The sequence below is a fragment of the Anguilla rostrata genome, chromosome 6 (assembly GCF_018555375.3).
Source record: "Anguilla rostrata isolate EN2019 chromosome 6, ASM1855537v3, whole genome shotgun sequence".
Taxonomy (NCBI): Eukaryota; Metazoa; Chordata; class Actinopteri; order Anguilliformes; family Anguillidae; genus Anguilla; species Anguilla rostrata.
The window spans coordinates 27,980,311-28,005,451 of record NC_057938.1 but is presented as its reverse complement, the minus strand read 5'-3'; the positions used below and the strand labels follow the sequence as shown (position 1 = coordinate 28,005,451).

The 25,141-nt window shown below is 40.4% G+C and overlaps 1 protein-coding gene across 4 annotated transcripts in view; it reads left to right on the top strand.

The window, feature by feature from the left end:
- The window catches only part of gnpat2 (glyceronephosphate O-acyltransferase 2), a 54,547-nt gene that overhangs the window by 7,776 nt on the left and 21,630 nt on the right, over window positions 1–25,141 (top strand). Inside the window, exons 1-2 of one of the 4 annotated variants that reach the window (XM_064341015.1) lie at window positions 4,325–4,462; window positions 11,220–11,430. The exons of 1 other annotated variant lie outside the window; for it this stretch is intronic. In XM_064341015.1, coding sequence (XP_064197085.1) covers window positions 11,389–11,430 — 42 coding nt within the window. In that variant the 5' untranslated portion in view covers window positions 4,325–4,462; window positions 11,220–11,388. Of the gene's footprint in view, window positions 1–4,270; window positions 4,463–11,219; window positions 11,431–25,141 lie in introns of those variants that run through there. 2 more of the 4 variants (XM_064341013.1, XM_064341014.1) reach the window with 2 other exon arrangements.

Here is a 25,141-nt window from a genome sequence, read left to right as displayed (position 1 = left end):
TAGCTTGCCAGAAAAGTCACAGTTCGTCAGACGATTTGAAATCTTTCTCTGGGCGCAACCCCGTTGGTTAATGTCTTTGGTCTGCATTTACCGGTTTTACAGTGAACCTTCACATTTGGGTAGCCTACCCAGTGCGCACACTCTGGTGCCAAAAGTCCCATAGTCAAACATGGAAGCCTCCATAAATTCGCTTCATGCACCATTGAGAAGCTCCCATAGGAATCCATGGAAGCTGTCTCTAGTTCTTGTATATCTCGATGAAAGAACCTCTTTAAGGCCGGAAACAAGCAAAGTTGGTTTCATCCATTGTTACTAAAATGTGTCACCTGAAATTCTTAACGCAATGCAAGCACGAACTGCAGTTTTAAGTGTCGCAGCGAGGGGCATTATAGGATGGAAACAACAGAATAAAGCCATCTTCTTTGATTTGTGATTTTTTCTCCCTAAGTCTTTCACAACTGTCCTGGATCACCCCCTTGAGGACTTTGGTTTATTACCTCCACATGGCCATAAGAACGCACGCCAAGTACAACCAAGCCATGCGTTTGCAGGGCATTGGCCTAGCGTTCTCATTTGCGTTTACGTAGGCTACTTGTGTAGGGTATGTTTCCGGCCTAAGATCTCGCTTGCAGCTGTTCCGCTCTGGCAGCGCACTCATGCACTTTCGATGCATGCTTGCGATCAAGCTACAATAGCCTATAAGTGTGGCAGCCTCATAGTTTACCTTTTATATTCAGGGCACATTTTGTAAAATATAAAATATATACCCATAAAATAAACACTATATTTGAATATGATTTGTAATGATAGATTATTAAATTAGACTAAAATGTACAAGACAATTTCACTTTGATAAACTGATTATTTTTTATCCAATTATAATCTGATTGTTTCATTTATAAAACAAATTGCTGTACTCATATAAATAAGACCAAAACATTGCCATGAATTGTGGAGCAAAAGCTAAATTGTCATGGCTACACTTCAGAGAATCCTGTGCCTGAACCAAAAGTGCAGAAGAATACATTGACGAGCAAACGTTGTGAGAAGTTGCAATCAGAATCAACTTTAATCTTCATATCCACCCTGAGTTTTTTTTTATCCAGGACATGTATAGTTTAACCTGCTGTATATATGCAGTCTCTCAGTATTTCATTGCAAACTAAAAACAGCAAATTAATTTTAGATTTTTTGCCTAGACAATTGTATTTCTGGCATTTTATTTCTTCCTAAATTATGAATATAAACAAATCGAAGTGTGTCCTGCTTCATTTAAGCCATTTTTCAAGTCTCTGTGATGCTCACATCTGGACTTATAAAGCTTCTCCCAATAGGGTACCTCCTAAGCTTGAATAGGATACCCCCTAAATGGGCAAAGATTAGCCAGATTTGGCATTTGCGCAAAGGGGTTAAGCAACGAATGTTCCCTTGTAATGTGGGTTTCCCAAATACAAGCTTCTTGCAAAGCACTAGTGGTGTGTTATTGGTGAATGATTTGTTCCTTTTGAACAAGTCTTTTGGGTGAACAAAAGAAATTGAGTCACCTCCAAGTAAGGATTTGTTCCTTTTGTTCACCCCTCAGTAAGTTAATTTGGAAACTTGACATTTGCTGAATCTGTAGCTACTCCTCCTATTTATCCATTTTTCACAATTGGGCTCTGTTGTCTGTTGAAGTCATTAGCACAACAACAAATATGATCCACTTGAGCGGGACATGCTTTGCTCTGAGACTCTCCTGTTGGTGTGACCAATGGAACAACAGTTCAGTTCCTGAACTGATTAGAACCCGACCGATATACCGGTTTGGCCGATATATCGGCCATTATTTGACTTTTTTTGACGACATCGGGATCGGCAGTTATGCATCCGATGTGTCCCGATTTTTAAATAAGTATAATAAACAAAAAAACATGGATTATTTATCCTGTACTTGTTTGTTTGAACGTTGTAATTGCTATTTGCTAGAATTATCCAGTATAGGGATCTCTAATACAAGTGTGACACGCTACTTCTGTAATAAGACGTTTGTCACTCGTGCCTCATCCAATATTCTCCACAGCAAGACTTGTCTGCACAGATTCAGTTGCTGCAATAAAGGTATATATTTATTTATTTATGGGCACTTCCACACAGATTGCATGTTTTTCTCAACAATACTCAACAATGAACATGTGAAAGTTTTTAATTAAATGCGTTTATACGACCACTATGTTTATCAATCCTCATTATCAAGCAAGCTAGCTAGCTAACAAATTTGGTTAACTTTAGCAAGCTAGCTGGCTAGCAAGCCTTTATTAAGTGGCAGTGAGCACATAAGCAGCGTAGGATCTACATTTCCAGAGGATGTTGCTGTATTCTCAAATAAATAACCAGCCGAAATAAAATGGTGATTGAATGCATCACACATTTGTTTTTTATCTGAGATAATAATATTAGCTGCTATATGATGCTGTGTCAATAGCAAACGCGTTATTGCAAGCGAGTGTGTCATCTAGTCTCGCGTCATCGTAGCAAGCTAACCAGACAGTAAAAAGCCTGATAAAACACTTCTAACGTAGATCATTTTAAGCCATGTTATCTAGTTTTGTCGTGATAACATGTGAGAAGGATTGCTGTTGGAGAAGTGAATCAACCAACAGCGCGGGTAACCTGCACGAAAGCGCATTGTAGTTTTTTTCACCGCCGAATTCTTATGGACAAGGAAGCCTCACGTTACGTATTTCATCCAGTCAATTTAATTTCATCTAACGTTACACTTGATTCACTTATTAGCTCCGCTAGATAAAGTCTTACTCTTTGAAATCATGTTGTAGGAATAAAATAAGAAAATATAATTCATTTAACTTACTGAGAATAGATAATAAGAAATAATGAGGCTGTGTCAATAGCTAATGCGTTATTGCGAGCCAGTTTGTGTCATCTAGTCACGCGCAGAGCGCATTGTAGTTTTTTTCACCACCAAATTCTTATGGACAGGGAAGCTCGCTAGATAAAGTCTTACTCTTTGAGATCTTACTCTTTGTAGTAGGAATAAAATAAGAAAATATAATTCATTTACTGAGAATATATAATAAGTAATAATAATAAATAATAATAACAAATTAACAACAATAATAATAATATTCATAAAAATGCATGTTAAATGTTCTCAAATATAGAAATTTTAATAAAAATATAAGTTTTTCAAGTTGATTTGAAAATTTTGCACTTTTTGACAAAATATCGGTCAAAACATTGGTAATCGGTGGGCTAGGACTCTCCAAAATCAGGATCAGCATCGTACCCAAAAATCTGGCATCGGTCGGGCTCTAGAACTGATAGCGGTGGTGACCGAACCCATGAAGGAACTGTAGATTCTGATTCCTTGAGTCCGAGTCCGGAACTGAAACGTATTTAATATAAGTGGTGTTGCCGCAGCTCTATGTCTCTTTCTCCCCCTAATACAATTGAGGCCAAAAGTTTACATACACCTAGGCTAAAGACATTCAAACTCAATTTTTCACAACATCACTTATATTGTACTTGTATTGTTATCTTGATTTTATAGTTCATCATTATGCCTCATTCTAGCTAGACTTGCCATAACTTTCTGACTTAGCCTATGCTTACTGTGTGAACTGGACTTAGTGTGTTTATGGCTAATTAGTATTATACCTTATCGGACCTGTGTTTCGTAGTTATTCCAATGACCTTCGGTATGCAATTATTGTACGTTGCTTAAGATAAAAGCGTCTGCCAAATAAATGAAATGCATACATTAAAAAAATAGACTATAAGGCAGCGTCACTTTTTAGGCTATTGCAGGCTGTGATTGCACATGCGTATTGCGTGCTGCCAGGGCAGACGACTGCAAGCGGAATCTTAAAGGGGTTCTGTGCTGAAAATGAGTAATCTAACTTGAGTGAACTAAACAGACACATTTGTCACGAATGTAACTTAGCGTTATTTTAATAATGATCATAAGGGGTTCTTAGCATTAAGAAGCTTTCTGGAAACCCACCACAGGATAACAGAAAGGCAAACATAAGGTGTCTCTAACACTGGAAGGATATTGATCACCAGGTTTTTATTCATTTTCATCAATTTGAGCCAGTGATTTCATTTGCTTTCAGATTTAATCAAATTAAGCATGCAAATCTAGAGTATGTGTAATTATCAAAAAAAGGAAAAACCCTTAAATTGAAGTGTTCCACTCATGCATATTAGCCTGCTCATTCTGGGTATAATGAAGCATTAAAGGTTGTGAGCTAGTGACTGTTACCAACTGTAGTTCCAGCAAAGACAGCCAGACGGGAGGGGACACTTTCGAGATATCCTTGAGGAAAGGAAACAGTCAAGTGACCTGACCCATGCCCTGAGAAGTTACAACCCTCAACCATACAGAGGCGCTCAGCCCTGCTCCACGAGCACCCTCAACAGGACTGTGCTGGAGTCTCAGTACCTGAAATATGTCATCCAGCAGGTGAGGATTTCTCAGCCACAGACGGAAGCTCTCTTTTTCACTTTATTGTTAATGTTATCTGGGGATCTAATATCCTTTTGATTAAAAAGTGCCAAAAAGTAGTAGGGGTGCATTTACTTATTCATAGTCTATGCATAGTGACACTTCACATAAATAAATTATAGTTAATTAATCTGTTCAAATTGCCAAATTGCAACATCATTATTCCACAGCAACTGATATAAGGGTGAAAAAAATTTATCACATTGACCTACCTTGTAACATCATATGGAAGCACTGAATGTTTGTTTGTCACACTAGTCTTATCATTTGAGTTACCATTTAGGTCATACTGAGTTGGTCGGCCAATTTGTCAGAACGTCAAACTTGTTGAGAAAATTGTCATTCATCAGTGGTGTGATCCATGTTTTTAAAATTATTATTATTATTGCATTACAGGTAATTAGAATTTAAATGATAATATTTGAATTAGAGTTTAACAAACTTTCTTGATACCAAAACATTTGAAGCAGTCACAAAGGTTTTTCTTTATTTTGCTTTCAATGTGGCTTTATTGGTTAATTACCTTGTACTTTATATATCTTTAGTGTATGGATTTGTTCTTGTCTGAACTTGGTTTTTCTTGTGTTCCAAAGTGTCTTGGTTATGTAGGTCCAAAATAGGCAGCGCCAAAGGACAGGAAAATCAATATGACCTAGAATGATAATCTATCGTCAGTTTTTGTTGTTAATGTTTTTATTTAAATTTCAATAATTTTTAAAAACACAGAACACAACAGCTCAGATGTACACAATTACAGCAAAACAGATTTAATTAATTCATATGTGCAGTACTGACAATTAACAGGAAAGTAAAATAAAATGCAAATACATACATATATGTATGGATTCACAGCTGGCTTTCCAATGGATCCCAAAGGTGTTGGATGGGGTTGAGGTCAGGGTTCTGTGCAGGCCAGTCAAGTTCTTCCACACCGTTCTCAACAAAACTATTTCTATATGGACCTCGCTGTGTGTCCGAGAACGGGCCTTCCCCAAACTCTTGGGGAAGCACAGAATCATCTAGAATGTGATTGTATGCTGTACCATTATATTTTGCCTTCACTGGTACTAGGGGCTGAGCCCAAACCATGAAAAACAGCCTCAGACTAAGGGGCGTTCTGGTACTTTTGGTCATTATGTATAGTAAGTTACAGGAGTCAAGTTCCAGTTTCTACTTGATCAAGATACTCTGCTGAACTAAGTAAGTGACCACAGACATCTATCTCCTGTTTTCTGTGCCCATGGCTGATATCGTTGTGCACACACTCGTCATCATGTACACTATCCTAACTAAAGGTGCATATTACTTTGTAGGTACACTTGTTCAATCTGTACCATCCAAAGGAAAAGAATGACTCTTTAAGAACATGAAGCACATCTGCTAAAATCATCGGTGTGCACAGCATTCTAAATCTTTGTCACACACCACCAGTGTGAAGATCCCCCCTACCAAGTATGAAAGTGAGGGACAGCAATCTCTCTCTTCCTGCACGGCCTCTTCCTGCCCTTTCACCCAAAGCACCATTGTCCTTTGAGTTCCCACATACTGTGGAATTCCTGTGGAACTCCTTGCAGAATGCCTAAGATCGCTGCTGTCACTGACTTCTCTAAATGCACAGATAAAGTTGCTGTAAGCAGTAACCAGGCTCTCCCGACTTAGCTCGCCTGTGGCAACTAAACCTAGTCCATCCCACGTGGAAACCAGCGCACGCCCGGCGCTGCATCGACTAACCACTACGAAGAAGATCCTTTCTGACGACCGACCAGCGGGGGACAACATTGCCGCTGCTATGGGACGAGGACTCAGCTTGCACACCTCATGCCTGGAAACCTCCACAAATTCACCATACCAAGACTGTTCTCTCCAGGACTCCACAGCGACCACCGGAGGCTGCTATCTGCATGGACGGATGGACAAGCTTTCAAGGCTATAGCAGTTTGGCTTAGTCTGTACACATGTTACTGTGTATTTGTGTGTTTCCATTTGGCCTTTCAGATTGTTTGCGCTGGTGATGTAACCTTGGAATACAACCGCACATGTGGTCTTTCTCTCTCCCTCTCATTCTCCCCGACTAACTTTCCAACCCTAACGACAACACTCTCATAGTATAGTTGGTAGTGGAAGAATAACTAGCTTGGTTGCATGTATTGCTTAAGAGCTGAAGTTACGTTTCACTCTCCAGCACTACTGGGAGCAATACTCCTACATAGCTGAGCTAAGTTATTTAGTCATGCCTGGTACACTATATATATATATATATGTACCCCACACATATGCAACAAACCCACCGTTTGCCCTTCCCCCTTTCATCCACAAACACATGTGCACATGCTCCCGCACACACACACACACACACACACACACATACGCCCTCCTACCTTTCATATTTAACATAGTTCTCCCCATTTAGATTAGTTTGTGTATGCTCTGTGTTTGTACATTTGTTTAATAAATTATTTATATTAAACTCGTGTCTGTTTTGATGTTGCCAGAACGTGAGAATCTGAGTCAAAATAGCCTATCCAAGAAATATATCCTTGAGGTTATCTCTTAAATCTTTGATTTAGTTATTTGATCCTTAATATTTGTAATTTTGATTATTAATTGAAGTACCAAATTTATGGTCTGATAGATAACTGTAATTGTATGAGACTGTTTATGAGACTGACAATATAGTCCAGTGTAAGGCTATATTGTTATTTCCTCGGCAACTTTGTAACCCTTTCGCACGCAAATTCTAAAATATTTTCAAGGGCCACATAGCATGAGTCTTTTCAGCATGCGCATCAGATGTTCTAGAATTTGAGAATTACATCACATGAGCCTTTGCTCGGTTGAAATTTCCCTTCATATGAGTTCTGATAATAATAATAGTAATAATCATAATAATATAATAACCTTACCCATTAAAGGGGAAATTGCCAAACTGCCCTCACATCAGCGGATACTGGCCACCTTACACCACTTGACCACACAATGCTTTGTCTAGCAGCTGCTGTTTTAATTTTTTAAAAACCCAAATTTATATTCAATGTTGCCTGCATTGGATATTTGACAATTCAGCTCAATATTTAAATATACACCAAATAAAATAACAATAGATGGCTCCACAGGGGGATCTTCTGACTTGTTAGCTAGCTACACTGTTCATTTCATATGAACAGTGTAGCTAGTTATCATATCAATGTCATATCAATAAAAAAAATCAATGTCAGCTTATGGATAATGGTGTGGTTGAAATTTCTTTATTTGCAATATTATTCACGTTTTCAAATACTTGTTAGAAATTATGTACTTTGAATTCTAGCAACCATTGTAATGGACACCCATGATGTTTTTAAAACACTTTTCTGAATGTTGTCCAGATCATGATATACTCAAATAAAACTAATAACATGGGTGTGGAAATATAACATCTAGTCTTCTGGTCCAACCAAAGATGATCACATAACTCAGATTACTCACTTGCTTTGGACATTCTTGTCAGAAGACTTGATAGGGAATTGAAAGGGGGGATATGTAGGGAGCATGTGGGGCATCTGCACATAACTTATCATCTTTGTTTTAATGAAATCAAGTTGGCAATGCAAAACTATATTTCTGTCTGACTTTTTTCCACTTTTGCAGAGTATTTAATCAATTATTTTGATCACTTATGGATTTACCCGTGATGTGATACGTTGTGAATTATAATCACTATTAAATCATTATAAGATATTCTGCTTTCTTCCAGCCTGCAGTTTGGTTGGTTAGCAATCTAGCATTAGCTAATTGTATAGCCTAGCTAGTACATTTTTTCCAATGCTGAACTGTTGCTACTTCTGAACAAGTGTGAACGTCTGCATAAATAAAGAAACACTCCCATTTAAGACATACATTACATTACATTACATTACAGGCATTTAGCAGACGCTCTTATCCAGAGCGACGTACAACAAGTGCATTGGTTCACGATGTAGAGGTGCAAAAGAAACACTAGAGTGAAGTAAGGATCGTAGTGCCAGAAGTGACCACATCGATCAGGACTCCAACCCTGTAGAGTAAGCTGTTCAGCAAACAAGAATCCTACCAAGTACAAACTAGCACTGGAATCACATTTGCCTAATCAGACAAAAACAATCCTGCCAAATACACTAACGTAATCATATTATCCTAACTAGGTACAGTGAGCTAAACTATAGGCTAGGGAGGGGTGGGGAGAGGTGCAGCCTGAAGAGATGAGTCTTCAGTCTGCGCTTGAAGGTGGTAAGATTCTCTGCTGTTCTGACCGCCACTGGGAGGTCATTCCACCAGCGAGGGGCCAGGACAGACAGCAGACGGGAGCGGGAAGTACAGACGCGAAGAGGGGGAGGTGCCAAGCGTCCAGAGGTGGCAGAACGGAGAGGTCTGGCTGGTGTGTAGGGTCTGATGATCCTCTGGATGTACCCTGGTGCTGACCCCTTAGCTGCCTGGTATGCAAGCACCAAGGTCTTAAATTTGATGCGAGCCATAACAGGCAGCCAGTGGAGGTCAGTGAGCAGGGGGGTGACATGGGAATGTCTGGGGAGGTTGTAGACCAGACGTGCTGCAGCATTCTGGATGAGCTACAGGGGTCTGATGGCGGATGCTGGCAGACCAGCCAGTAGTGAGTTGCAGTAGTCCAGGCGGGACAGGACCATCGCTTGAACCAGGAGCTGGGTTGCGTAGGTGGTGAGGATGGGGCAGATTCTCCGGATGTTGTACAGGAAGAACCTGCACGTTCGACTCACCGCCGTGATGTTCTGGGAGAGGGACAGTCTGTTGTCCATCACCACTCCAAGGTTTTTTGCGGTGGGTGATGATGACACCACAGTGTCCCCTAGGGAAATAGAAAAGTCGAGAAGGTTAGAGGATGGAGCAGGGATGAAGATCATCTCCGTCTTACCTGGGTTCAGCTTAAGATGGTGGTTATCCATCCAGCTCTGGATGTCCCTCAGGCGAGCAGAGACCTGAGTGTCAGAGGCGGGGAAGGACCAACTTCATTCCAAGGAGGCCATTTTAGTTGGGTGGATCCTCTACAAAAGAAATAAAATTCTACAATTTTGTATATTGTCTTATTCAAGTATCAATGCACACTTAATTCTAACATCCATGGACAATCATGCACCTTACTACCATAGCAATATCCACCTGACTTCCACCTGATATTAACATAATTGAACAGTGTATACTCAGCAAATAGTATATTATAGTTATGGTTATGGTTCTCTAGTCTCTTTAGTTATTGTATATAATTCAGCCTTTAGTTGTATTTGTTTCTTTTACCTAGCCTACCTCATTGTTTTTGTATTTTGATTTATGTCAAGTGGCTGCTGTAACACTTTAATTTCCCTTTGGGATTAATAAAGTACTCTATCTATATGATTGGCAGCTTAAAAAGTGGTATTTTTCTTAGGCCCACTCTGTACTAGTAACTATATCTACATAAATTTCAAGCAAATAATTTTGATTAACCACCATACTTTGGTTTTGTAGAGACTTGCATTTTTGTTGTACCCTCTGCTGGTCAACGTTAAAAACTACAAATGTCTTATTTCAGAGTAAACTAAACTTTTCAACTTTTCCTCTGTTCCCTCATTTTTCCCCACCTCTTCCCTCCTATTTGTTACATTACATTACATTACAGGCATTTGGTAGATGTTCTTTTCAAGAGCGATGTACAACAAAGTGTAGGCTATAACCGTAACCAGGGACAAGTGTGTTAAAAACCCTAGAGGGAAGTACAGTTCCATGTGCAGGGAGGGAGCAACTGCGTAGTTTAACTTGGACCCTGTAGGTTAATCTGATCAACACAAACAAATGCAGCAAAGCAGTCTATGCAAATAATACAAGCAATAATTAAGCAAGTAGGCGCGAGTGCAATAACTAAAATAAACTAAAATAAACAGTTTACCTAGCTACATACCTATCTTTCTATCAAGTAAACTCAAACTCACGTGTGTCTGCATTCCAGGCATCAGCCCAAGGATTGGTACGTGATGTCACCGTCATACAGTGCTTCTGTCGGCTACACATACAGGTCCGTGTATGGCGGTGGCGTCAGTTTTTTTTAGCAGTTTTATTTCAGACCGCAGCAGAAAGCTCCACTGCGCTTGAGCTTCAGAAATGCTTGGGAAAATGTAGGTTGTGTGGAAGCTACCGCACTACTTGATCAATAAAAGAGCTTCGCTACTGAAAAGCTATTTGATTCAGAAAACAGCGACGCTACCACCACGCTACTGAGAAATGTAGTTAAACTAGTAACGCCGCTACTTGTAGCGGCGCTACTGCCCAACACTGCTGATGGTCCATGGAAAACTCCGTCTTTCTCACCAACCTAAGGCTTGGACTGAAATTTCTTTTTGCCCTTAACAGGTTACATTTGAATTTCCCCCTTAACTTTTCATTCACTAACATTTAACATTAACTAACTGAAGTTAGTATGAGTGTATGTGTGCATGTGTGTGTGTAAGAACAAGGTAAGTATATCTACATGATTGTAGGCTGTCCTAGAGTGTTGTATGCAAATTTTTGTGTTTGTTTCTTAAAGAATGTAGTCTGCTGTCAGGTAGAGAGGTTGGCTGCTTGGCCCTGTGGTCATCTTCATGACTGGACACCTCCTCTTAGTCGTTGCTGTAGTCAGACTCGTCTCCAGGCTCAACTCTCTGCACTTCACCAGTGTCTACTTCTGATACCATTTCATCTTCATTCTCCACAGGGTTCTGTTCCACATTCCCCTCTTCATTTGATTCTGTTGCGGTGGCAGCTTGCTGTGGGTGGAACTCCTCTGCATGCGGTCTGAGCTGGGTACTGCCTTGTTACTGGATCTCCATCCAGGGTGGTCTAGTAAAGACTCCCTCTTCGTCATCTGAACTATTCTCTGATCGATGATATCTGTTTCGGATTTTTCCTCACTCCTGGTTTTTCAGGTAGGCTTTCCTCTACTGGAAGAAAGTCACAGGGTAAAAGCAGATTCCTATGGAGGATGCTTATCTGGTCCTAGCCACTTTCAAGTTGCACTTTATGAACAGGATAGTCATCTTTCTTCTGTTTCACAACATGCACTCATTCCTCCCGGTAGGATCTCCGCTTTCTAGGTCCTCCCCTCTCATTCATGTTGCAAATTAGGATTGCAACCTGATTCTAGTTTGGGCTCAATGAATCCATCATAAAAGGCTTTTCCTCTGTTTCCTTCTGCTTGGCCTTTTTTATGCCAGTCGATAGGTCTCATACATTCGTTTTCACCACTTGCTCATATAGTCGTGATAGGATGAGCCTTATTCTCATGATGTTAGTCTGGAGTCTTGGGTTTCTGCCATACAGAAGATAGTAAATAAGTAACTCTGTTGCTTCACTGCATGAACAGTTGTAGGCATGGACCACTTTGGTGAGGAAACTCTTCCAATCAGCTTTTCCTTCATCTGTGAGATTCCTAAGTATAGACAGTAACATTATATTGAAGTGTTTTACCTGGCTGTTCCCCTGGGGGTGAATGGGGATTCTTGTTAGCGCATGGGTTGACCTGTGTGAAGCAACTGAAGTGGTCCATCATGACTAAGATACTCATAAGGTACTTATATCCACCTTTGCATTTCTCCATGTGTAGAAAATCTATAGAGACCGTCTCAAAAGGGTAAATGGTTACCACAATGTTGAGTGGTGCTCCTGTGGGCTAGTTGGGATGTTTACACTTTTGTGATGTAATGCTCCACATCTCTCTGCATATGAGGCCAGCAGAATCGATCTTGGACTAGGAGTCCGCTTTACGCCCAGGTGCCCCATATCTTCATGCAACTCCTTCAAAATCATGTAGTGATACTGCTTAGGTAACACTATTTAGGAATGGGTCGCTGTTTTTTGGTGCAGGATACCATCTTGATCTGTCTGTTCTCTCTCATGAGTGCAGTGCTGTCATTGTGACACTTCTGCACCCTTGCTTACACTATGTCTGGGTGGTTGTGTGCTGGAGTAGTTTGCTGATAACTGGATCCTCCTCTTGGGCTTTTCTTAAGACCTCTCTAGATAACTTAGCTGGGGATGGTAACTGACTGTCCTTCTCTTCTGTCAATGCCGTTGAAATGGTGACTGGACACATCTAGTGTTCTTGGTCTTTGGACTGCAGTGACAGTGCTTTGATTTGTTATGACCTTAGGATTTACTTATTGTGATCACCTGTCCATATATTGCTCCTCCTCCAAGGGCATACATGTCAAGCCATCCATGTCAGCATTATCCTCCTATGGTCAATATTTAATGGTGAGATTAAAGTCAGCTAACTCAGCTACTCAGCGGTGGGTGGTTGCATTAAGCTTAGCACACATTTTTTCTGTGTCCACAGTGAACGAAGGGGTGTTGTACAGGTAATCTCTAGATCTGTAACAAATCACTCACTTCATGCTGAGGAACTCTTAATTTTCCAGAGTGACAGTGGCAGTTATTCTCCAGGGCTGTTAGTGTTTTCGATCCATAAGTTATGACTTTGAGCTTGCCTTAATGTCTCTGGTATAACACTGCCCCAAGGCCTTCTTAGGAAGTCTAACAGTGCAGGATGATTGGTGCTTTTTCATGATATTCTTTAATAATAATCATCCATGTAACAGGGTGATAGGATTGAAGTTGTTCCAGGTTGTTTCCTTTTCTTCCAGTTTTGTTTTTCCCTTCTGGCTTTGGTCCATTCACTTTAGTCTTATCCATGCTTAACAAGTCATATAGCAGCTTGGAGATTTGTGAGAAGTTTGGGATATGAGGATGGTAGAAAGAGATGAATCCTAACAACTACTGCAGGTGGCCTACTGTCACAGGTTTACTCTCTCACAGTGCTTACACGGGTGCTATGTTGGCAGGGTCAGTTGAACTCGTCTTTGGACACAAGCTTCCCCAGGAACCGCATTAGTTTTTGAAGACATCACACTTTGTTCCTGTTTGTAGGACAAAGCACCTTGCGGCGATCATTCAGATGGTCCTCGAACTTCTTGCTGCGTATTAAGTTGTCATCAAGGTAACTAAGCTGGTGCCGACAAGAGATGAAATGGTATCCACACCCACTCGTAGAGACCCCATGGCATAATGAACGCTGTGAGTGGCCAGCTACTCTTGTCTTGGAACCCTTGGTAGTGTGCCTTCCCCTCATCGAGCACTGAAAACCAGGCACTTCCACACAGACTTTCTAATATGTTTTGTATGCAGGCGAAGGGATGATGATCAGGGATGGACTTCTAGTTGATAGTTACAGCAGTGATGTAAGCTCCCATATTTCTTTCGCACATAGACAATTGGTGACGACTTGGATTTTATGATCCATGCCCTGTTCATGAGGGCTTCCAGATATTCTTTAACCTCTTTATGCAGTGGCTTTGGCACTGATGTGTATGCCCATATAACTGGGATGGTGTCTTTCAGTCAGATCTTGAGCTCCAGTGATGGGTTGCATCCCATGTTGCTGTCATCACAGGAGAATGCACCATTTTCCTCTCTCAACATCTGTCTCATCCTGATCTGTTGCTTTGGTGTCAGATGACTAATGAACATTGGGGACTCCCATAGTTCTCCATTCTGGTGCATTGTGGAACATTCTCCTCCGTCTGTGCAGTACTTTGGCTGAGGCCCTCTGCCACCTCTGCTGGGTTGTGACTTCCTGATCCATTCACTGCAATAGGCTTTTCCTTTGCTGGGTAGACTGCTTTGACACTCTCTATCTGATTAAGGGCAGTGCTTAGGCTGAGGGTGATGAATGAATGACTGAATAAATGATTGCATTTAAAGTGCTTTACAGTGATGAGTGGGAACTCACCTCACCAACCACCAATGTGTAGCATCCACCAGGGTGATGCATGGCAGTCATTTCTTGCCAGAATACTCACCACATGTCAGCTAAGGTGGAGAGGGAGAGAACATTTTTAGCCAATGAAATCGGTTGATGATTAGGTGGCAAGTTTTAAAGAGCCATGTTGGGAATTTTGCCAGCACATTGGGTCTTTAATGACCACAGTGAGTTAGGACCTCAGTTTAACATCTAATCCGAAAGACGGCATCTCCTACAGTAGAGTGTCCCCGTGACTGCACTGGGGCATTGGGGTTTATTTGACCAGAAGGAAGATTGCCCCCTGCTGGCCCACCAACACCACTTCTAACAGCAACTCCCCCCCCCAGGTGGTCTCCAATCCAAGTACTAACCAAGCCCACACTTGCTTATCTTTAGCCATTTGGTAATAGCCGGGTGCATGGTGGTATGGCTCCTGGCTGCTGATGTCATGACATAATGCATTTTTGACAGGGATGTTGACTCTGGACTATGTACCGTTTGGGAGGTAGATTATGGTTTTGTTGATGCTCAGTCCATCTGGCCATCTTGGACTGTCATCTGGGACCAACTCCACTTCCTGGTTGGTTGACATAAAGCCTGTTCTTACTGTGCACTTCACTGCCTTTGTCTGGCCAGCTGGGATGCTTGTCCTTTGCCAGCTCACTTTCACTACCCATTCACTCACCTCAGCATCCTCATGCTGCATGAGTTTCACCAATGTCTCTGCCTTTCTATAATCAACAGAGAATGCGGTGCCCATAGCCTTTGTTATGGCATCCAGTTGCATATCTTTTCAATTCTTCAGTAGGTGTTCTATTACATTATAGCTGATTATTGTCTCCTCTTCAACATCTGGGTCATGAGCTATAAGCACTGAAACCAACAGCTCTGGTTGTCGGTGCCCTCTAAGTTAGAACCTCACCTCAATCCTTCCGGAGAATGGGATGGCTGTGGTCCATGGCTTTTCCATCAGTGTTCCGGATCCCAAGATCTTCTCAGTACCCCATATCTCTGTATGCTTTTTCCTCCAGCCTTTGTTAATGAGACAGACCTGTAAACCTGTATCCCATAACGTTTGCGTTGCTACGCTTTCAAATAGACAGTTCACCATGCATTTTCTGCCAATGAGATTTTGTAGCTGCGCGTTACGCTTGGGTTCGAGGTGGCTAACATAAGCAGATCCCTTTAGTTTTTCCACAGATACCCAATGCTGCTCTTTGGCCACCTAACGCTGTTCTAAGTGTTTAATGCTGTCATGTATCAGCTTGTGAAGATCACTACACTGCTCTCCATGGCTCTGAGGTGTTATGGATGGGTGAATTAGTGTTCCCCCTAATGGCTACCAGGTCAGTATTACCTGTTTTCTTGTCTTTCTCGTGTGCTTGTGTGTTTTTCTTGTTCAACTTTTAGAGTGATGCCCCTGTTGCCCACACACTGGTTGCCAATGCTGTTTTCCTGACAGGCCTTACATCCTCACTTTACTATAGGTAAGGAGTGGTGAAGTAGTGGTGAAGTCATGACTTCCGCTAGCTGTGTTTTAAGGTGCTTCACCATTTCATAAACCTCAGACTCCTTTTTAGTGTTTACTGCTGGGGGCCTTCGACCTTTCTCACTGTTACCTGTGTCAGAAGGGTGGTTCTATGCTCTACTGACCTCTCATGAGTTTGCTAGTGTACCTGTACTTCGGTCTGCAATTCACATATTTTCATAATTTTGCTGCATGTGTTTTTTCTCAACTTTTGTTGTCTTTCAATTTCAAAGCTACAGTTTACATACACCTAGGCTACAGACATTCAAACTCAATTTTTCACAACTCACACATTTCATGCATTTCCTGTGTTCAGTCAATTAGGGTATCTACTTTATTTCCATGAGAGGTCATTTCAAAATAATAGCTAGGAGGCAGATTTATTTAAGCTGTTGTGTACTATATCATGTCTTCAGTGGGTCAAAATTTTACATACACTTTGTAGTACTTTGTGGCATTGCCTTTTAATTGCTTAATTTGTATCGAACTCTTGTGGTAGCCTTCCACAAGCTTCTCACAATACTTTTCCAGAATTTTTGCCCATTTCTCCTGACAGAACTGGTGTAACTCAGTCAGGTTTGTGGGCCGCCTTGCTCAGACACGCCTTTTCAGTTCAGTCCACAAATTTTCTATGGCATTCTGGTCAGGGCTTATTGAGGGCCACTCCAATACTTTCACTTTATTGTCTTTAAGCCATTTTGTTACAACTTTGGAGGTATGCTTAGGATCACTGTCCTGCTGGAAGACCCAGTTGCGACCAAATTTTAACTTTCCAGCTGATGTCTTGTGAAGTGTTACTTCAGTATTTCTAGATAATCCTCCTTCCTCATGATGCCATCTATTTTCTGAAATGCACCAGTCCCTTTTCCAGCAAAACACCCCCACAACATCATCCTTCACAGTTGGGATAGTGTTCTTTGGACTAAAAGCATCACCCTTTTTCCTCCATACATAGTGCTGATCATTATGGCCAAAATGTTCAATTTCTCTTTCATCTGACCAGAGAGCACTCCTCCAGAAGGCTAGGTCTTCATCCCAGTGATCACCTGCAAACTTCATTCTGGCTTTTTATGCCGGTCTTGGAGTAGGGGCTTCTTCCTTGAGCGACAGCCTTTTAGGCCATGGCAAAGTATGATTCTCTTAATGGTGGATGTAGATACTTTTGTACCTGATGCCTCCAACTCCTTCTCCAGTTCCTTTGTTGTTGTCTTAGGGTTCAGTTGAACCTTTCGGACCAAAGTTTGTTCAGCCCAGGGAGTTAATTTGTGCCTCCTTCCTGAACGATGCAGTGTCTGTGTGGTCCCAAGATTTTTATATTTGCATACAATTGTTTGTGCAGATGCTTGTGGTACCTTCAGTTGTTTGGAAATTGCTCCTAAGGAGGAATCGGACTTTTGGAGGTCCACAATTTTTTTCTGAGGTCTTGGCTGAGTTGCTTGGATTTACCCATGGTATCAAGGGCAAAAAGGCAGTGGCGCTAAAGGTAGGCCCTTAAATATAGCCATAGGTGCCAGTTAACTCCCAGTTAACTCCTAATTATGGCAATTGGCCAATCAGATGCTTCTAAAAAGTCATTATATCAATTTCTGGAATCTTCCAGACTGTTTAAAGAAACAGTCAACTTGGTGTATGTAAACTTTTGACCCACTGGAATTCTGATATAGTGAATTAAAGCTGAAATAAATCTGTCTGTAATCGATTGTTTTAAAATTACCTCTGATGTGAACGAAGTAGATGCCCTAATTGACTTGACAAAATAAATGAATGGTAACATGAAATGTGTGGAGTTGTGAATATCTTTAGCCTAGGTGTATGTAAACTTTTGGCCTCAACTGTAGCTGCATTTTCTCAATGAGTACCTCAACTGTAACTGTCCTCTCAATAGTACTTTAATTAATGTAATTAATGTGGTCACTCAACGGCCCAGTACTAACTGACCTCAGGAACCTTTTCTGTATGAGTTCTCAGCTGGGGTGGGGGGATGGGGGTTTGGTTGATCTTTATTTCCAGCATATTAAAAATGCTCAGACCTGATAGCTTGTACGAAGAGTCAATAATTTCAGCTTTACAGTAGCTCTTTGCACTCCACTGTCAATTTTGATGCATCAAATTTTTATAAGAATTCTCTTCCCAATCTGACCACAGATCTTGAACTCACGCCATTGTCAATTCTGGTACTCTGGTAATGTGTCTGGGTGGTGGTGCTAAACGTGGGCTCGCTGTAGCTTCATTGTTTTTTGATTTGTCTTTCAGCCTCCACATTTCATCCTCCAGCACTTTAGTTGAACGCTGAAAACTGATTTGGATGTCTGCCTCTGTAACCTAGTCAGTTTATCTGCTTGAGCATCATCACTTCCATTATTTTACTCAGCACCTTCCTGTTTAAGCTAGTTTGAGAGTGTGAGCAGCTCGTTAATGAGCTGATATGCTACACTCTCCTCTTCATCCTGAATAATTGCATCTACTTCTTCACTTATCATTCGGATTCACATGTGCTTCCTTCCTCCTTTTCAGCTGGGATTTTTGTAAATACACACAATTCTCTTAACTGGTCTACCTCTAGTTGAATAAGGTTTTCACTCAACCTGTCTTGCAGCTGTTCCAGTTCCATTTCCATTTCTATTATAAGTGCAGTGCTCACGTTCCTTAAAAACCCTGCCGCTCTGCTGCTAGCACACGTCTGTCTGAAGTTCGGTTGTGATCTCACTGCCTGGCTATGCTTATTTCTCTCAACTTCTTGCTGGGTTGCCTATTTGTAACACTCATCAACACAGATGTGTATTTGAGGGGGGTTTATTAACCTTTCTGTAGGCACAAAAATTCATAACAATTACAGTAATGTTATCAGACAGTGCAGTTCGCATTAGCTAGTAAGCAAAAACATCAAACTGAATGATCCAATAAGGACTTAAATATTCACAACTCCTCTAAGGTTATTTCGTGAAAGTTGCATAAAAATATATACAATAACAAAAGAAAAATATTAGGGGGAGACCATGTCTCCTACATATGTATACTAGCAGAGGTAGGTGCATGGAAAAATGATACCTTTCATCAAGATCAGGGCTATGGGGGAAATCCCGGTAGTAGCAAGGCTGACAAGGATAGCTCAGTACAACTTAGATATTGTCCTCACACTTTATGAAAAGCAGCAGTTGTGGAATGGATGACATAGTTTAGATATTCCAGGGGTATACAGTTACAGTTCTTTTTGTTGGAATTATACTCATTTAACTTGTTAGTGTAATCCCCAAGTGGCCATGATGTAGGCGTCCTGAGATCTTTCAACTCATACTTTCAGTGCTCCTGCAACCAAACTATGAGTTTAAAACACAAACTCTGTTTGGGCTTTATTAGTAGGTTATTTGGGACAACTATACAGAATACGGAATTTCTAAGCGCATCATTGTCGCACTGGTCGTCCATTTACCAAGCACCCCCTCCCTGCAGTCTCATCTGCAACTACACCGACAATAGTGTCTATCTGGGTATTCATAAAAATATTCTTTCTCCACTAAAAATTCGAATTACATCATGGCAACAAGATAAACCCGACAATAGCCCTAAGATATACCAAGACAGCAGTGAAAACGCTGCTCACTGAATAACAAAATAAACAAGACAAACTTTTCTATAATTATACCATGTCATTCTACTGTCAATATCGGGGCCTGAATATGGAATAAATATACAACCTTACCACTGGTTTTACGTGTAGCGATGTCCCTTTCGAGACTGAGTGGTCACATATTGTCTTGGATAATCCGTTTGTGAAATATACACTCATTTTTGACATCTAGGTACCTTCCAAAGTAGCATTGCGGAATACCACACGTTGTTTACGGTGTTGCCACCCTTTGTAGTACAACCTGGCTTGATTAACTATGAATCTATCCAATAGGTGGCAGAATAAGCTTTCTAACGATGTATTAACATGTCTGATTTGACTTTTGGAATAGCGTTTTATAAACCTGTGTAACCGAAAGTTGTGAATCATCATCGCCGCCTTATGCATTCACTTTGTGCTAGCAGTAAAAGAAAATGTATCAATGAGTTTCCTAATTTCTTGGAAAATATGATTATTCTTGAGAACCTCTAAGTGTGACTCAGGCATATGTTTGCTGATAGACCTAGCTGTTATACTGTTTTCAGGACTGTCAGAAGAGTAGAACTGCAGCATTGATTTTCGGTCCCTGTCTCTATCTATTGAACACAGATAAGATTTAATTGTCCATATGTAAGTGTTACTGCTCTAAATATTTTGGTTATAATTTTTTTTAATTGAGTGTCTTTAAGTAGGTTAGTGGTATTTTGTAAGGAGGATATTTCACACCGTAACGTAAGCATTCGTTGGTAGCTAAGTTGTTAGCTGAGTTGGGTTTCTGTTTCAAGTTCCGGATGTGATTGCCAAAACATGGTGTACAGTTGAATATTGTTTTAATGTCATCCCATCCCCATGCAAGAAAATATTGCATACAGTAGAGTACAGCAAAACATATGAGAGTTAATGATTACACATTTAGGTATTGTACCACATTGATATCAATGTTTAATCTTAAACCTTCATAAGGGGTACATTTATATGCTTTACAATGGAAAAAAAAAGCATTTTATTCAATTTTAGAGAGATTTTGGAAATGTTTCTGGACCCCTAGATATTTTAGACCACTGTACTGACTGAAATCTGAAATTCCCACTTCAAAATTATGCAAAAGTGAGTTTCTTGAGTCAAAACAGTTGATCTGTAGTGAAATACATGATAATATTGTGATTTAAAGCAATGTATAATTCAGACATTTTGGATAGATTTGGCACTGCTTAATTTTGCTTCAAAGATCTGCATAGCAGTTCTGCATATCCAACTTTTACATTTTGCGCACTTGTGGCCAAGGAGTTTTTGATCCAGGACATGTATAGTTTAACCTGTTGTATATATGGGATCTAATAGTACAATGTTTCGACCTCAAAGGTCTTTGTCAGGTACATGGATGTACCTGACGAAGACCTTTGAGGTTGAAATGCTGTATTATTAAATAACTTTGGGAGCAGAAAAAACAGTGTGCGGATATACTCTCTCTTCTTACTAACTATATTTATTTATCCTGCACCTGTTGGAATATTTCAGATGTGCGTGCATTACCCCGGACTGCATTATATATGGGATCTCTCAGTATTTCATTGCAAATTAAAAAAAGAGCAAATTCATTTTTGCTTTTTTGCCTAGACAATTGCAGTTGTGGCACTTTATATTCATAATTTAGAGAGAAATAAACAAATCTAAGTAGTAGTTAGTATTGTAAATGGTACAAATGTCATGCTTCATTTAAGGCATTTTTTAATTCTCTGTGATGCTCCCAACTGGAGTTATAAAGCTTTAAATAAAGTACCCCCTGAATGGGCAAGGATTGGTAAGATTTGGCATCTGTGCAAAGGGGTTAAAATACCTGCCCAATGGTGTTGTAATCTGACATACAACCACATACAATGGGACTTATTCACTAAACACGGGTACCGTCAGATTCGATCGATAACTGCTTATAAATGTTTCCACAAACATTGATCATTCTTTTTCTGAACTGACCACGTCCACGGTGAATCAACTTTTACTATTGGCTTTAGCCATTATCAAATTGCCAAAAATGCAAAAACAATCTTTGTACAAACTTACAATAAGCATGTGCATGGTGCGCTCTCAAACTATGGCGAAACTATAGCGAATAACAGGTTAGAGTGCGCTCTGGTGTGTACCTCATGCAGCTACTGTTCGTTACGCATGCCCACAACTTCCTCAAACTTTTCCGCCCTCTCCCAAGCCATACAGTTTTGGAAAGAGTATCTTATTGGCTAGAAGTTCAGTAAGTGGCATGGTGATTGGCTATTGATAGGCTGGCTTTGTCTTTCAAGTAATATGACTCGACAGCAGTGATAGGTGCTAAGTAACGGTGGCACTGGTTGGACGTTCAGGGGTGGCAAATGGCCAATCGTTATCTGAGAACCATGTGGGATGGCTAGTTTTCATCCAAGATCTTTGCTGAACACAAAGATACCACCATAGATACGATGTCGTACATACAAAGATGCACTTATCTTTGCAGGTGCGGATATACAACAGCCAATGGCGTTCTCTCGACAGTATCTTGATTTGGATTACGTTTCTAATAAAACAAAATATCTATATTTGTTTGTTAGACCCTTGCGGTGAATAAGGATATAAAGTTTTCAAGGATTTATTACATTTTTGGACTACCAGGCTGCTTTGAAGGTAGGGAAACACCATATTCTAAGGTTTACTTTGAAAACTCTGACGTAAATAGTACCTGGATTGTATTTACGACAGGCGGTTGTTTTGAAAATGACCACAATGACCAAAAAGTAGGGCTGCCCCCAACCAAATATTTTCCTAGTCGACTAGTAGTCCTTAGTTCAAGCCATTAGTCGACTAGTTGTTACACGTTTATGATATTAATTTAATTATTTAAATAGATATATTTTTTGGGCATCAGAAAATGGTTTGAGTTCCAGGGCTGAGAAAGAATGTTATAAGTAACATTGTTAACACTGTGCTACATTAGAGAAATACAAAACTGTAATAATGAGCCTTTAAAATATTAATTTTACAAGCGCACGAACGAAGAGAGCCACCTGTTAAGGAGAGTGCTAACGGCAAAAGCGGTAGTGATTCTGAATGTGTCGGAACAACCAGCAAGGAGACTGAACATTTTGTTAATTTATTTTTTATTTTATTTATTTTATTTTATTTTATATAACACAGTATAACATCACACAACTTATGAACTTGTAGCACCAACACAATAACTTATAAAACAAATGATAAATTAAAAAACAGCTTTTTGTTAAAAAAACTAAATTGAAAAAAATATTTTCGTTTCTTTTTAAAATATAAATAAATATAAATTATATAAACAAATAAATATACAGCAAACTGAAACATTTAAGAGAAATATAAACGGCAGCAATGAGTTGGCGGTGTCCGATAAATAGAGTGCATGGTCGTAGCCCTAACTTCCGTGTCATTCGTGGAATAGACGGCCGTGCCGAAGATTACAGCGTTTTCAGTTCGTTATACTGCTTATGGCAGTCCATCGATGTTGATGATGACGTTGCTCCAAATTCATTTGTTGGGGGTTTATTGGGGTGTATCTTGCCTGTGCATAGCCATGTGGCTGTGCAGGCCGATGAGTGATCCGCAAGTCTTGCCACATGAGGGGCAGGGGTATACGGCACAGGAAAGGGGGGGCCCTGCAGCACGTTAAGCGCACGCATGCTTTGTACATGGTGAGTGGACGTCCGCTAGCAAACTGGACTCCAGGGACCGAACTAAACCTACGAGACAGAGTAAAAAAACACCTACGTTGCAAACACATCTTTGCATGCAGAGTTTGCATGTCACCTTCTTGGGGTCATCCTTTACATGATCGAAATGATCCCACACTTTGGATGATTTCCTGCCCGACATAGTCTAATAACTTTTTAACGACGAGGTGCAGCTCCCGAATGGAGTTTGAGGTTTTTTTTCTTTTTTTCTTCCTGCGACTAACCGACCAATGAAAACTTGGTCGACTAAGACTCTTCTCATCGACTACCGGTTTGGTCGACTATTAGGGGGCAGCCCTACCGAAAAGACGAGAGTTTAATCTTTCAATACATATATTACATGTTCATATTCATGCAACTTTTCATAGTGCTCGGATCCCGTGCTAATTTTACATAGCATCCCGCGGGCAGGACAGTGGGTGGTAATTAACAAGCACCCCCTCCCTGCAAACTGTTTTGCAACTACATGTATACCCCCAAGTACATGCACTCCTGAGACCTCCTGTACCACCATTTGCTCGTTTACTTTTGCTGCAGTGATCTATTTGGGGAAAAGCTAGAAACAGGGAAATTAACTTATACAGTAGACAAATTAACAATGTCAAATAAGAGTCATGTTTTGCATTTGGTTGCATATGATTTGCATGCCATGACTTCCTGATGTCTGTGACCTATCAACATCATCAGAGTCTGGATATCTTATTTTCAGGTTGTCCTACAAACGATACAAAAACTCTTTGCATTTGAATGGATCTCAATGGGAATTGGGGGGTGGGACTAGATTCAGTTGTAAATTATGCTGATACAGTATAGAACACATTTGTTGGCTAAATGGCTTTAAGTCATCAAGGGTCCAAGGTATTAAATGAGCCTCAAACCACCATGCTGCTGCCATATATGCAGTAGATACTACAAGCATTGTTTCTCCTGAATATTTTTTTCATTGAGTTCAACAGGAAAATTAATCAGGAGAAACAATGCTTGTAGTATCTACTGCATATTTGGCAGTAGCACGGTGGTTTGTTCATGTGCAGGGGAGTAAACTGGCAAAAATAAAAATCTCAAGCAGCCCAGTAATACACCGCAATGGCATATTGCACTCGCGGTTTTCACAGTTGAAAACTCAGTAGTATTTTGACAGAGCCATGGCCTACAAGTCAGAACTAAAAGCATTGTCAGTCAGCTAATAAACTAGTTACGAACTGGGCTAGATCTTCCAGCAAAAGTATATGTTAAGGACATGCCTTCATAATCAGCAAAAACATAACAGTGGTAATAGTGAAGAATAAATACAGCTCCCTTAAAGGGGAACCGCACCAAAAAAAATTCATTTATGGCCCATGTTATTTGGTTGTAATATATGCTAAAAAAATCTGGTTATGAAATTCTAAGTACATCCTACAGAACAGAACCCCTTTTTCTACATATTCCAACTGGTGTCAAGTGCGAGTTAAGCCTGGGGTAATCAAGAGCCATCGCGCATTTTGCAATTCCTTCCTCTTTGAAAGAAGGGTGGGAAATACAAATGCTGTCTGCCGTCCCGCATCCACTCACGCAGGCATAGAGACAGGGCAAGAAAAGGCCATTCCATCACAATGGGGGAAAATAATCCGTTATACTCCATAGCATAGTATTAGCAGTCACTGGATTACCAAAATTGTAAAAATCCCAAAATGTTGTTTTGTGTTTTGGGTTATGCAAATAACAAAGCCAAGAACCATGATTTTAAGTCACATGCAAAAAGACAGAGCCAATTAGGAGGAATAGTGGATTTAAGCCATTCAAATTGAAGGGAAAGCCGGAAAACTCTGGGCTCCTGGATCAAGCCACATCTATATTTGTAGTATATTATCCATTTTGTCACTGATGAGTAGGCTACTTATAACTTTCATTTGTAGTATGAGGATGTTGGAAATGGTAATTTGTATGTTTGTGTCTAAAGGATGTGATGTGACATGTAACTGCATAACTAGCA